Genomic DNA, 13,693 nt, shown 5'->3' with positions numbered 1-13,693 from the left:
AAGGAGGCGCAGGGAGAGTTTGTAAGTTTAGCAGGGGACTCGGTTTAACGCGCTGGACAACGACCCTGAACGCAACTTATTAGCTCATTGATACCATGCACCACGCCACGGGTCATTTGAACGCAAACTAAGAAAACATCTCGCGAGAATGATCAGAATTAAAAAGTAGATTCACTGTAATCACTTTAATATTTAGAGACAAGCTGCGACGTTGCTTTCCAGCCTCACAGAAGACCACCACTGTATTCCTAATTTAATCGATTAATGATTTAGTAATATTTGGAGGCCCAATCCACAAATAAATAGACACACGTATCACATGAAATACGAGCCCACTTGCTCAAATTCAAATTCAAAGCCAACACATTATATATTACTAAAAACTCATAATGGGAAATCACAGCAATGTTAATGGGGGATCTGGTAGTCACCCTGCACTTTCATCCGTTTATTTTTGGGCAGCGTTTGATGGACGAGCAGTGAGCAACAGGAGAAGGGAGTTAGAGGACGAGCCCACAGAGTGCACATGGTGTTGACACAGAGAAACATCATCAAAACAAGATCAGTCGGTATTTCTAATAAGTACATCTCATGGGGAGTCTGGGCTGGCTGCGGTGGCCGATGACAGTGAGATCGAGGTGCAGCTGTGTGTGTGTGGGGGGGGGGGGGGGGGGGGGGGATTGGAGATAATACATAGACCATCTCCACCACTACATTAATTTTCTTTGTTGATTTACACAAGATTGACAAGCATCTATTTGAGGGTGATAATTGGGTTTTATTTTTGATTGCAGCTGCTCAGTTCTTGTGCTGCATGAATTGTTTGCCTCATTAGGTGGACTGGAGGTGATGCTTATTCAGTCACAACTGATGCACAAACACACACGCACACACACACACACACACACACACACACACACACACACACACACACACACACACACACACACACACACACACACTCTGATGGTGTTTCTGTGTATTTTATTTCTGCAATTAAGTATAGATGATTTAACTTTTATTTTGAGTGATAACACGTCCTTTGTTATTATGCTATGTGACTGCTTTCATTATTCAGTACTAACAAGGTTTTTCACCAGTCAGCATAAGCAGTTTTTATAACTGACAGCACTGATGATATTTTGGCCTCATATATTTTCCACACTGAACCCGACTGGTAATGTGTTTCTCGTTCCTTCAAAATGTAAAATGTATTTCGAAGGTGAGTTATGACCTCGGCCAAGGAGATCATGTTTTCACCGGTGTCTGCCTGTCCATCTGTTTGTTTGTGTATTTGTCAGCAGGATTACGAAAATCCGATTAGCACCCAATTTGGTGGAGAGGACTCATTAAATGTTGCTGTGGATCCGGTTAAAGAGGTAGTTCCAATCACTTTCCTTAAGAGATAGGGTAATATATATATATAAAATAATATAGGGAGATAATATAATGTATTAGATGTAGAAATCTCAAATATTGTCTCTATAAAAAGATAATAATACTTTATAGATCTATATATATAGATTATAAAATGATCTGGATCTGGTGGAAGAAAACACTGAATTCAGATTACAGAATTGTACTTATTACTCAAAGTGCATATGGCACTAGTAGCATTTAGGAATGTATACATCAGTTTTTCATTCAACATGCAATTAATAACATTACAGATGTGTATGACGGTTTGGCCTTGGTGGAAGTGTGTGCTCTACTCAGTGATGGACAGTAACTAAGTACATTTATTCAAGAATTGTACTGAGGTACACATCTGAGGTATTTGTAGTTAACATTAATATTAATGGAATTTATGCAACGTTCTACTTCTACTCCATTACATCTCAGAAGGAAATATTGTACTTTGTGCTCAACCACAAATGTCTGACAGCTTCATTTGCTTTTCACGTGCCAATGTACCATCACAGAGCTAAAAGTCTCATGGTTCAGATGCATGGTTCCCTCAGACATTTGATGATCGTATAGAATATGATGTGTTGCTATACATTAATCCACCCAACAGTGTATAAAGTAGTTCATGTGCTCAACCTTAAAACATCGACAGAAAAATATACAGCAGTAAGATGCATCATACACATTAATGCAGCAGTAATATTAATGCATAGTTGTCAGGTAAAATAGTAAAACATTTTACTACACTGAGTGAGTTAACATTTTATACTTATAGTTCATTTTGTTGATAAAAAAGGTTTTGAATGCACATCTACTTGTAGTGGAGTATTTTTGGTGTGGAATTAATACTTTTACTTGAGTTAAGGATCTGAATCCTGGATATAAGATAATATATCAGATATATAGATTTATATAGATATTTATTATCTCTACATATTGACAGTATATCCATATATCTCAATATAATATCTCAATCTGTTGGAAGAAAATGCTGAATCCACATTATAGAGTTATACTTATTAAAATGCAAATGGTACCAGTAGTAAACCAGTAGTATTTAGTGATGCAAACATCAGAATTTCATTCAACATGCAACCAATGAAGTTACACAATACCAATAGTTGCAAGACAGATGTATAGGATTGTTTGGCCTTGGGGGATGTGCTCTATTGAAGGTTTTATAAAATCACGGACAAGGCATCAAACCATAGTATCAATATAATATTCAATGTCAGATTGTTGCGTCATCTTAATTTACTACCTACACTAAGTAATTGTCTGCAACTACACTTCTAAAATCTCTAAGTGTGTCCAACTCATTATCTCTCCTTTTCCAGGCCTAAAAAACCAGACCGTCTCACATGGACTCAAATTCATCAATGCGCTGTTTGGTGTTGCCCTGGCGAATCTGACGCAGGGTCTTGTATTTGTCGCGGCCCGCCTTCACATTCTCGGCGTGGATCAGGTCATTGGGGGTCTTTTTGCTCTCATCAACAGCTCCAGCCAGCTCAGTGCTCAGGAACTGAAAGAGAGCGCAAACACAGTGAATGAAAGCTTCTTACCAGACTATTCAAAAGCCCTAACCCCTCACCACAGCACTCCCCCCAATCCCCATCTGAAAACACTCTATTGTCCATCGTTATTAGGCCCATTTTTGTGTTGAGTCATATCTGGTTTTGTCTGTGAGATAGAGACAACATTTCTATCAGTTGTAATAGACCCCGCTCTGTTTGGGATTTGCGACTTGAATGAAACAAGCAGAGTGATAAAGTATGCGCAACAATGTTAAATTATTCAAAGTGCACTGAATTCTCAGGGAAACACAAGTTTTGGCCGCAATTAACTTTACAGCAGAGTGGAATCTGCTGATATGAGTGTGTCAACAGAGACACAAATCTCAAAACAAACAACAGCAACAGAAAGGCAGCTTTCAAACCACCAACAGTATGAGGTGGCACAATAAAGTGTCACTCAAACATATCCACTATACCTCCTATTAAGTCTTGACTATCAAAATCGGATTTCAGTGAATGGAAACAAGATGAGTGGCCCTGTGAATTTGACCCCACGCACAACATTGCTTTGAGCTGAATCTCACTCGCAGCGGTAATGTTAACATGCAGACTTTTATATTTGCCTAATATTTACTCAGTTAATGTAGTCTCTGAGCTGTAGGAAATCTTTGAGCAACAAATTCACAGCAATGTATTTGATGGTTGTAAAAAATGGACCACAAATATCAACTTGATTGTGATGCTAAAATCTCCAAAGTCAGTAATGTTGTTCCTGTGAGGACCATAGATTGTATTAAAACATGACACGACATGACAGCTCCTCAAAAGTGAGGCATAAGTGTCTTGATTGTCACCGAGTGGCTGGCTGCAGTGTAGGTGATGAATCCCGCCTCCTCCATGTTAACAGATGGCACATAGACTAGAAAGTCAAAGAACACCTCAAATACATTGTTCTCAAAGATGGTTTTAGATAGTTCTTATCACACGGATATGTGTATAAGTCTTCATTTTCCCGATAAGTTTGATTTTAATACAGTTTTAGATGCTATAAAAATGGGTCGAAATGTCATGATTGACAGCTGGGACTGACTCACGATATATATCGATGTATCGTCGAGACTTCCGATTGTTACTGTACAGAGTTTGACTCCAAATGCGTAAGATGGAAGTGTTAGTATCTGGGACATTTTGGCTTCATTTCTGGATGGTAAGAGGAAGTAAAAACATGTCCTCATTATATACAATGAATGTAGGGGACAATGAATGTCAGTTCAAGGGAATCCATCTTATCGTTTCGAGGTGTTTCAGTTTGGAGTGATGAATCAACCGCCAGACAGACCAACATTACCATCACCAAAACAACACCACAAGTGGGTGAAATGCTAATGTTAGCATGCTATCATGCTCACAATGGCAATACTAAAAGGCTTCCATTCTGCAGGTATCATATTCTCCATTTTGTTTTTGAAGGGTTAACATGCTAACATTTGCTAATGGAACAGCTGATTTCCTGATGTTTTTTTGTCACAAACCCAAAAAATGAACAAATGTATGTATTAGATCAGTGGTTCTCAAATGGGGGTACGTGCACCCCTGGGGGTACGTCAAGGCACTCCACAGCGCTGTGTATTACATCTTTTTTTCAACCAAAAATGCTTTGCGCTGGTTAGGGGGTACTTAGCTGAAAAAATATTTCACAGGGGGTACATCACTGAAAAAAGGTTGAGAACCACTGTATTAGATCACCGTTGTTATTACAGTCAGTCCTAAGGTGTCGGTTGTAGACACTTAGAATCACAAAGCGTTGCGTTGGAGGAAAGGTCGAGAGATCATTCGGAGTCATCCCCTGGGTACCAAAATTGTCCAAAAAAAAAAATTAGTTCTAAATATGCTTCAATCTGGACTGCAGTGGGCATTTAATTCAGCATGGGTAAAATGAAATTGACTTTTTTTTTTAAAGAGAGAAGAGGGATGCTCTGTTTTGTTGGAGCTATTAAAGTCCATTAGAGAATGTGCCGATAGGCAGAGACACGTTGATGTCAGCATTCAGTTGCAAATTAAAGAAAGCATTATGTACTGAACCTTCAAATTTAAATATTGAAGGTGCTTTGTGATTTGTTTCTGTACAAACTTAAAAGCTCAAGGGCGGCTTCAGGGCTGCTTATCTCCAACTGACCTTGACCTCTGACTCAAAGGGAGTAAGAGAAGAACAAATCATTCAAATGAGACATTTTACCATACTGTATTCACTTAACCTTACCTTGAGGTTTTTCTGCAGTCTCAGGTTCTTCTGAGCCTCTGTGACTCTCTCCTCTTCGCTGCGATCTCGGACCATGCCCGGGGAAGTCAGCTCAGCGCTGGCCTCTGCGCTGCTCTCGTCTGTCTCGTCATGCTCATCCAGTTGGGAGTGGACAGAATCCTGAATGTGGACACCTATGAGTTTAGTCTTCAGCTCGTCTTTGGTTCGCTCCAAATCAGCTTCAACCATCATCGCCTGTCAACACACACGACTTGCAGTGAAGCACCGTGGTTGGATATTAAAGGGCAAGAATCCTACTAGATATGATTGAAACACGGGGTACCAAAAATATACCTTTGAAGACTAAACAACTATGAGGGAAGGATGAAACGTTAAACCGTGGTCAAGTTCCTGACGGTTAGTTGTACTTTTTCAATCTTCAATTACCATGATTACCGTGGTGATTTGGTTGGTACTGTAACAGCATAAGGTGCCAGTGCTCTGGCCATAGCTGGCAACTGTTAGCATCCTCTTTTGCCAAATTGCATGGGTTTAAAAAAAAAAAGACTCCAGACTCCAGACTCTTTCTCTCCTCGGCTCCGCTAGTTTTGTGTCGTTATATAATTCGTCATCACCATCTGTCATCTGGTTAGGTCACATATGGTTGCAATACTTTGTTCATAATGATTGTGTTGTTCTTATAGGCACATTTGAATAAGTTCTCTAAAATTTTACATTACGGGAGGTTTTCATCGTAAAGCTAAATGCTTCTTTTGCCAGATAAAGGATTTTTTTCTTCAATGTTAATTATGCACTTTTGATATGGTGTTATATGGTGCCAGATTAATATTTTTTATTGATAATACATATATTATTCAAATATTAAACTGAGTGAAAACAGAACATTTTCAGCACATCGTAACAATACAACGATAATATGTGATCATTTTCGTCACTGTAATTGTGATACTGCTCACACTGTTCCATTTCTGCTGTGAGGTCATTTTACCTGTAAACAAACTTCACGGCATTTCATGCAAAAGGCGCCCATACTCATAAGAAAAGTATAGACCTCCCATTTTGCGTACAAAGATTTGCACCCACCTCAGATAAATCTTTAGTATTAGTTTAACATATACATTTATCATTTGTTCCTTTCTTCTCATGGTGCTAAAGTTTCCTATATTTGACAGTCCAGTGGCAGAGACATAATTCATACTATCACTGTTCGAAAGTCGAGTGATATTCTTATCTGTGGGCGACGCTTTGCTTCTATTTTACTTGGATTTAATACTCAAGCAGTGTCACACATCCCTCTTTGCTCATGTTTGATTCATCCTTTATCTCTCTTGTGGTTCTTTGATTAATTCTCACCCTTTTCTGCCATCTCATCGCCTCCTCGTCCTTCTTTTTCTTGGCATCTTCCAGCTGGGAGATCTTAGAGGTAAGCTCTGCCAGCTCAGTGGCCTACACACACACACAGTCACACAGTCACACAGTCACACAAATGGGAAGAGAGGAAAGAATGCATCTGATATAAGGTCAATGTGCTCTATCTGTCAGTGTGTGCTTATGTGAGTTCTTATGCAGCATCACAGCTTAGGTTAATTTCCATCAGTTGTAGCTGAAAATGTAAATCAAATCAAGGTAAAATACTTTTACTATCAAGCAGAATTAAATGTAATGACATCACAACTTGACCGTTTGGTTGTAGCTTTGAGGACTTGATCAATGGACTGTATGTAAATGTACCATAATGAGTCCTTTGTTAAATGAATAACGTGAATTTTGTCAGGCTAAACATTGATTTTAGACCTACAAGTTTTTTAAGGGGTTTGGAAAACAGATCTGTGCAATTGAATCCTTTCAATTGAATTAATAAATTGGAATGCCAATGTGTACTGCATGAGTACCAAGCTCTCCTGGTTCTTGATCTGGGTTTCAGAGTGGTATAGCAGGGCTGCTTTAGCTTCCACAGCAGCTTTTCGGTCCTTGTCCAGGCGCTCAGCCTCCTCCTGGGCAATTGTCCTCTCCTTCTCCAGCTCAAGAGCCCTCCGTGTCTGCTCCTCCAGCTCTGAAATCACACGCACGCATACACACGCATCCAACACACATACAAGCCCACATATGATGAGCTTTAAAGCGATACTGCCTTCATATTTCCACAAGCAAAACCATTATTTTAATGTCAGACAGAGAAAATATAAATCAAGTTAAGAAAAATTTATATCCACAAAGTTATCAGACCATCTTGAGCTCTCTTTGTCTGCTCTTCAATCTGTTTCAATCTCTCCATCAGCTCCATGGTCTCTCGGGCAATCTTCTCTGTTTCCTTCTCGGCGTTTTCTCGCTTTTTCTTCTCACTCTCAAGCAGAGCCCTGACAGGAGAATTGTGCATAAATACACATCTTAGAAAACGCTGTATCGCCTCACACTTATTTCTTAAAGCAGAGGGAACAGACTGTAAACTGTAAACTCTCTAAAATCCTACATAATTTCATCTTTACACTCACCTTTCCATCTGTCTCTTATTCTTCTCCTCTCTGGCCTGGGCCTTCATCTGCTGCACCTCGATGGTGTCAGGTTTACGTCTGCGCATGTATAGGTCGTGATTGCCCATGCACAATGCGAGGATACGTTTGTTGATGCGAAGACGAGGAACGTAGAAAACAAAGTCCTGCAACACAAAAAAACCCACCAAGTAGGGATCGCCCAGGGTTTTATTTATGACACATAATCAACATCACATCTGTTTTACATTCAAGTACTGGCTTAAATAACCTCCAGGGATAATTCAGTTTTGGGGGAATTGAATTACTTTCTTTTCTTAAACTTTTGGATTCTTTCTTGCAGTCGGAAGGCAAGATGAACTGAGAGGCTATACTCATATTTGTGAATGAGATCAAATACCAGTCGCTGTCATGACATTGTTTTTTGTAATCTTTACATTTGCAAAGTTGGTATTTTTCCAATAATAAGGATGTAGGATTCTCTCACACCTACTGATTACAGCTACAGTGAATAAATATGAATTGGTCATTCTTTGATAAAGTATTCTATGAATTTTTCTGTCTATTAGTGTGTCGGAAAAAGAGCAAATTTACCACAAAATAACCTGATAATATGGCCTGACAGCATGTGCTTTATTTCATGGAATGAAACGCTTTATAGACATAAGAACTGCTGCAAAACAATCGCTATTAAGGATAGCTAATTATGTAATGGAATACCGGAGCCTTCTTGTCGATTGGCTTGATGACGAACTTCTTGTCGTTGAAGGAAATATTTCTGATCTCACTCCAGGGGAAGCCAATCTTCGGGGTCATCCTATAAAACAATGGTATGATTTACAATTACAGTTTGGTCCACAGTGTGGTATCATTAGCATGTTCTTTGCATGGTTGGGGCATGAAGTTAAAATATGAGTAATGGTATAAAGTATTTACAGGACCTCATCTATCTATCTATCTATCTATCTATCTATCTATCTATCTATCTATCTATCTATCTATCTATCTATCTATCTATCTGTCTGTCTGTCTGTCTGTCTGTCTGTCTGTCTGTCTGTCTGTCTATCAAGAGAGGGAAAGTTGACGAGTCACCAAATTCATTAGGATTCACCGACCAAAAATCATATCTGTACAAATTTTTGGGATGTTGATGGTTGACCTGTAGGTGTCACTGGAGAAAAATATATGTCAATAGTCAATAGGATTCATCCTCTGACAGCCAGTAATTGTTTAAACATTTGAGTAGAAAATAAAAATGTAAAGTTCACCAACATTTTGCAGGATTTATCCTCTGGGGACCATGAATGTGAGAACAAGATTTCATGGAGATCATTCTTATAGTCCAAAACCAACCAACCAACTGACTGATGAGTCGTCATCCCTAGAGCCATGTCATGAGCATGTATAAACAATGACATACACGTATGCAACAGTCACAGTTAGTGTGCATTGACTCAAAACCACTTTGACAAAGACAGACATACATAGATAGATGTGCATTTTATACTTGTCCTTTTTGTCGTAGATATTGAGACCCAGGGCGTCCACTCCCAGCCATAGCTCGGAGCCTTTCTTGTTCTTGATGCTGAAATAGTTCACCCCATACATCTCTAAATCCTGGGCTATCTTCAAGTACTCCACCATGGCATCTTCTCTGTGGTGTGGAATAGGTTAATGAAGTACCGACCAACTTTTTTGCCAAATTATGATATCACAACTTTTTTTTTGTAAAGTACGAGTGCAGTACCTCAGCATTCTCTTGTGCTCTTGGTGCCACACCTGGATTCTTTCCTCCCACTCATTCTTATTCAGTTTGTGCTGCTCCAAAACCCTGGTTTTAACAGCGAATAGGACACATCAGTTAGAATTCAGGTGACTGATACTGGAATTAAGGTGACCTTTGGTTAACATCAATATGCACAAAGGCTCACTACCTCTGTGGCAGCAGCTTCTCTTTTGTCAGGTATCCAGGTACGTGATAGTCTTTCCTGTAGTCACCATGTTTGACCTGAACCGCATATGAGGCCAAGAGGACTGCAGTCTCAGGTGGACAGTATATGTCATCGTTTAGGATGCTCTCTTTTACCTTAAGACACAGAAAATACAGAAAGATCTGTTATACTCGATTCCTTTCTGTTACATCATATTATTGGTAATTTGGAAAACAGAAAATAAATCCTATATTTACTCTCTTGATGGAAATTGACTGGTACTTTACTTGAGTATTTCATTTTATGCCACTTTATACTTTATACTCTATTACATTTCAGAGGGAAAATTTGTCCTTTCCACTCCACTGCATCTATTTGGCAGCTCAACTTACTAGTTATCTTAAAGTTAGAGATTTCACACAATGGATAATATAAAAAGCGTTTTCAAATACAAAACAATGTTAAAGATTAAACCATTCTTTTGGAAACTCTCTGGCTTCTGACATCTTACAAAAAGCATTGCGTAGTCGGAGTCATATTTCATTGTGATTTTAATAAATATTCAAATGATCCAACATCTCACCAAAAAATCCAAGATTAGAGAAAACTTTTGTTTTTTTATTCTTATGCCACAGTCCCTCGGATGAATTTCATGCACGTATATAAAACTTACTATAAAGTAGATATTAGCTGCACTTACTGCAGCTCCAAGAATAAAATGCTGCATGCACACTGATGATTCAATATTTATCAACATATTATTTTATATGTAATACGATATCACTCAAAAGGACAAAAACAATGCCTTGACTTAAATACCTTAACTAAATTTAGCTTCTAAAGCACTTTTACTTTTATGCAGGATGTGTGCGCCTGGTCGTATTGGCACATTATTGTAAGTGAAGGATCTGAATATTTTTTTCGTCACTGTGTTTTGGTGTTTATTTTTTGTGCATGTACTCCCTAATGGAAAACCCATGAGAATTAGCGAGGATCTGCACGACTCATCGTGGAACCCCCACAGGTTCAGCATTTGTTTTAATTGAGATTGGTTATTTGTCATTGGATCTAAACTGTAACTGTAACTCTTGCGTAAGACAACACCATTTCCATGGTGATAATCACTTGACTAAGATTGGATATTTTTGTCTAGATTAATCACGTTATATTGATGCAAACTTAACTTTTAAAATTTAAGAACATGGATGGTTAGTTTGGTGTAAAGAAAAAAATTGGTGTAGTATAATTCAGAAATTCTGTTGGAATGATGGGGAAAGCAAATCATTACGATCTAATGTATCAGGGTGCCAGTTTCCACTACAATACAATTCCCTTGAAAAACATCAGTATTCTTGTATAGTGTGTGTGTGTGTGTGTGTGCTCATCTCCAACCTGCAGAAAGAATAAGCGCTGCGTTGCCTCCTGGATCAGTTCATCGGCGACATCCTCAGGGTAAAACTTGGCCCTGAACTTAATCAACAAAGGGTTGTCCCTTTTCACATCCTGAGCTGTCACCTGGGATTGCCGAAGTAAAGGAATATATACTAATTAGCCTCGATGGGGTGTACAGTTACATTACCAAAACCATAACCAACATCTTCATTTATATTCAGCCATCAGGGGAGACGGGCTATGACATCGCGAGATGTCGAGCACATGCAAAAACGTTTTCCCTCACCCTCTTGTTCAGCTTGAGCCATGTGGAGAAGCCTTTGCTGTCCTGATACTGGAGGCCAAAGAACCAGGTTTCCCTCAGCCCGATGGTCTTCACTATCTAAACATGGTAATAAGTGTGAGTAAGTACATATTTCATCCCTGGCAAAGTGCCTGTTTGATTGTAGAGCACAGCGTACCTGGTCAAAAAGCTGTTTGCCAGTCGTGCTGGGCAGGATGGCAAACTCCAGCTCAGCGTCCATGGTTGTAACCCGAACATTTATCTACCAGAGAAAACACGCACACTCAGATACAGGAGGAAAATAGATCCCTGCTGTTCATTCATCTGTGTCACTGGAGAAGCATCAAGGAGCATGCAGACCAACAACTGAGTGAAAAAGAGCACTACGGATTCTGTGACAACTTTCTTTGTTCTGAAACAATGCTAAATGTGTTTTTTTAAATTTTATTTTTTTTTACTGCTAAAATTACCAAAAAGAAGGTTTTCTTACATTCTTCTGTTCAACCAGGAGCATCCAATCGCAAGAGGTTGGTGGGGACTACAATCAAAAAATGAAGCCGTACAGTATATTTTAGACTTAACCAAGAACATGGGGGTTTTATTCCATGATGCATAACTATAAATTGACAGGGGGAAATCAGTGACACCCACTTCAGGTTATTCTTGCATTTAAAAGCAAAACACAAATTTGCAATTGTTGCTATAAACTTGTGATAAAGAAAAAAAAGCAGCTTAGAGGACATGTTGTTTGGTCCACTCCTCGTGAGCTTTTCTGAGATTTATTGAGCAAGACAGCCCTCCATCAGTGCCTATAAATCCTTAATATTAATAACAGTAATAGTCATAATGTGCTGCATTTGAAAATCTTGCTGTTGAAGAAAAGAAGAGCAAATTTAACAATTACTTTTTACAAGAATAAATCCAGGAATGCAAACACAACAAATTAGAAACATCTTCATATATTTTGCTCTAAAAAACACATCTTCAGGTATAAGAACAACAGGCAAATGCCGTCTCACAGTAATACAATTACAATACAGAGTAGGTTCACAAATTTCAAACACTACTATAGAGTTACCAAATATGAAACATGGTGAAACCGAGCGATAAACAATGAAAGATATCTACTTACAGTTGACATTTGTATTTTTTAAATCTCTAGTTGTAACACTTCTTGAGAGAGGTGCTTGTAGAAGCCTTTTCTTTGCAGTCATATGAAACTGCTTGCAATACCGACAAGGATTATACTGAATGAGAATGGACCATTGTATTGTTCCCAAGTATTTCTCTCTTGGTTAATCCAATGGCAGCCAGAGGCCCCCGCACTGTGGATAGACCCGCCTCCGTCTTTGCTGCCCACTTTTCCCACTGTCCTTGATTAAAGTTTTGACTGCGCATCATTCACGTAGGATCTGGACGAGGTCTGTGTCTCTCAAACCTTTTTATAGAGGGGCAGGAGTTAACAGTTACTCATCAGATCCTGATGTTCCAGTAGCGGTGAAAGTGCCAGCACTTTCTGCTAATCTAATAATCCTCCCAGTTAATGTTTTAAGCATATGTTGTTATGGCATACACTAATTCTTTGGCCGGTGGGGTGGTGTGTTTGGTTGTAGGCCTGCTATTAATGTTGCAACAAGAGAGACAAAATCTTTTCCTTCAATATTTTCTTTGTCCTTTTGTAGATGTAATACTGGTTGATGCATGTGCTTGTAAATTAGAGTTCTCTTGTAATCTCAAGAAGGGATGGGCCAAATACAGAAATGAAAATGTTTCCGTATGTGTGTAACATTAGCTTATGGAATGCAGCACTAATATAGACCAAAAATAAAATGCTGCGAGCCACTGATCACCGACAAGGACTATTCTACTTCTACTTTCAGTTCCGTTATATTCTTAGCGTATTTCATCCTTGTGGTAGGCCTCTCACTTTAACTTCACTTATTTGTTTCACCACCAGCCCCAGTCCTGATAGATGGTGATGATAGAGAGGAGTTACTCCATATTTCCCCCCTGATATTACCATATTTTTCCCTTTTTAATGCGTTTGTTTTTTTAACCTGGCTTCCTCACTAGACGTCTTTAATTTATTTCATGCAGTATTTACAGCTGCTGTTGGACTTTGATTGTTTCCATCACAGTGTAACAGATCAATTTAATGGGGATTACACACCAGTGTATTCACAGGCTGTGTGTGTGTGTGTGTGTGTGTGTGTGTGTGTGTGTGTGTGTGTGTGTGTGTGTGTGTGTGTGTGTGTGTGTGTGTGTGTGTGTGTGTGTGTGTGGTGGAGGTGCTACTCAATCTTGTGTCAACAAAATCAAGTTTCCATAGTGTAAATCTTAAAATGTTAGGGCGTAAACATGTTTTAGGTTTAGTTTTTAGTTATGGTTATGTTAACATTATCTTATGATTAGTTTTA

The 13,693-nt window shown here is 38.8% G+C and overlaps 1 protein-coding gene across 1 annotated transcript; it reads right to left on the bottom strand.

The window, feature by feature from the left end:
- Nucleotides 1-951: 951 nt before the first annotated feature.
- On the bottom strand, nucleotides 952-13,500 carry LOC117769647 (moesin-like). Its single transcript, XM_034598709.1, has 15 exons — nucleotides 12,409-13,500; nucleotides 11,767-11,814; nucleotides 11,455-11,538; nucleotides 11,280-11,375; nucleotides 10,994-11,116; nucleotides 9,605-9,756; nucleotides 9,418-9,501; nucleotides 9,178-9,324; nucleotides 8,391-8,487; nucleotides 7,674-7,837; nucleotides 7,408-7,538; nucleotides 7,074-7,234; nucleotides 6,535-6,627; nucleotides 5,182-5,415; nucleotides 952-2,929 (listed from the first exon to the last, which is right to left on the bottom strand). The coding sequence occupies exons 1-15, from the start codon at nucleotides 12,415-12,417 to the stop codon at nucleotides 2,765-2,767; spliced, it is 1,788 nt and encodes a 595-aa protein (XP_034454600.1). The 5' UTR covers nucleotides 12,418-13,500; the 3' UTR covers nucleotides 952-2,764.
- Between the last annotated feature and the right edge of the window lie 193 nt (nucleotides 13,501-13,693).

This window comes from Hippoglossus hippoglossus, chromosome 10 (assembly GCF_009819705.1).
Source record: "Hippoglossus hippoglossus isolate fHipHip1 chromosome 10, fHipHip1.pri, whole genome shotgun sequence".
Classification (NCBI taxonomy): Eukaryota; Metazoa; Chordata; class Actinopteri; order Pleuronectiformes; family Pleuronectidae; genus Hippoglossus; species Hippoglossus hippoglossus.
The sequence above is the reverse complement of the archived record's forward strand: the minus strand, read 5'-3'. Positions and strand labels throughout refer to the sequence as shown.

Bases quoted from the DNA above. Each gene is read 5' to 3' on its own strand.
- LOC117769647 (XM_034598709.1), bottom strand. The intron at 9,757-10,993 runs GTTGGAGATGAG...CTGTGTCTTAAG, and splicing joins AGCGCTTATTCTTTCTGCAG to GTAAAAGAGAGCATCCTAAA. The intron at 9,502-9,604 runs GTAGTGAGCCTT...TGTTAAAACCAG, and splicing joins GAGAAGCTGCTGCCACAGAG to GGTTTTGGAGCAGCACAAAC.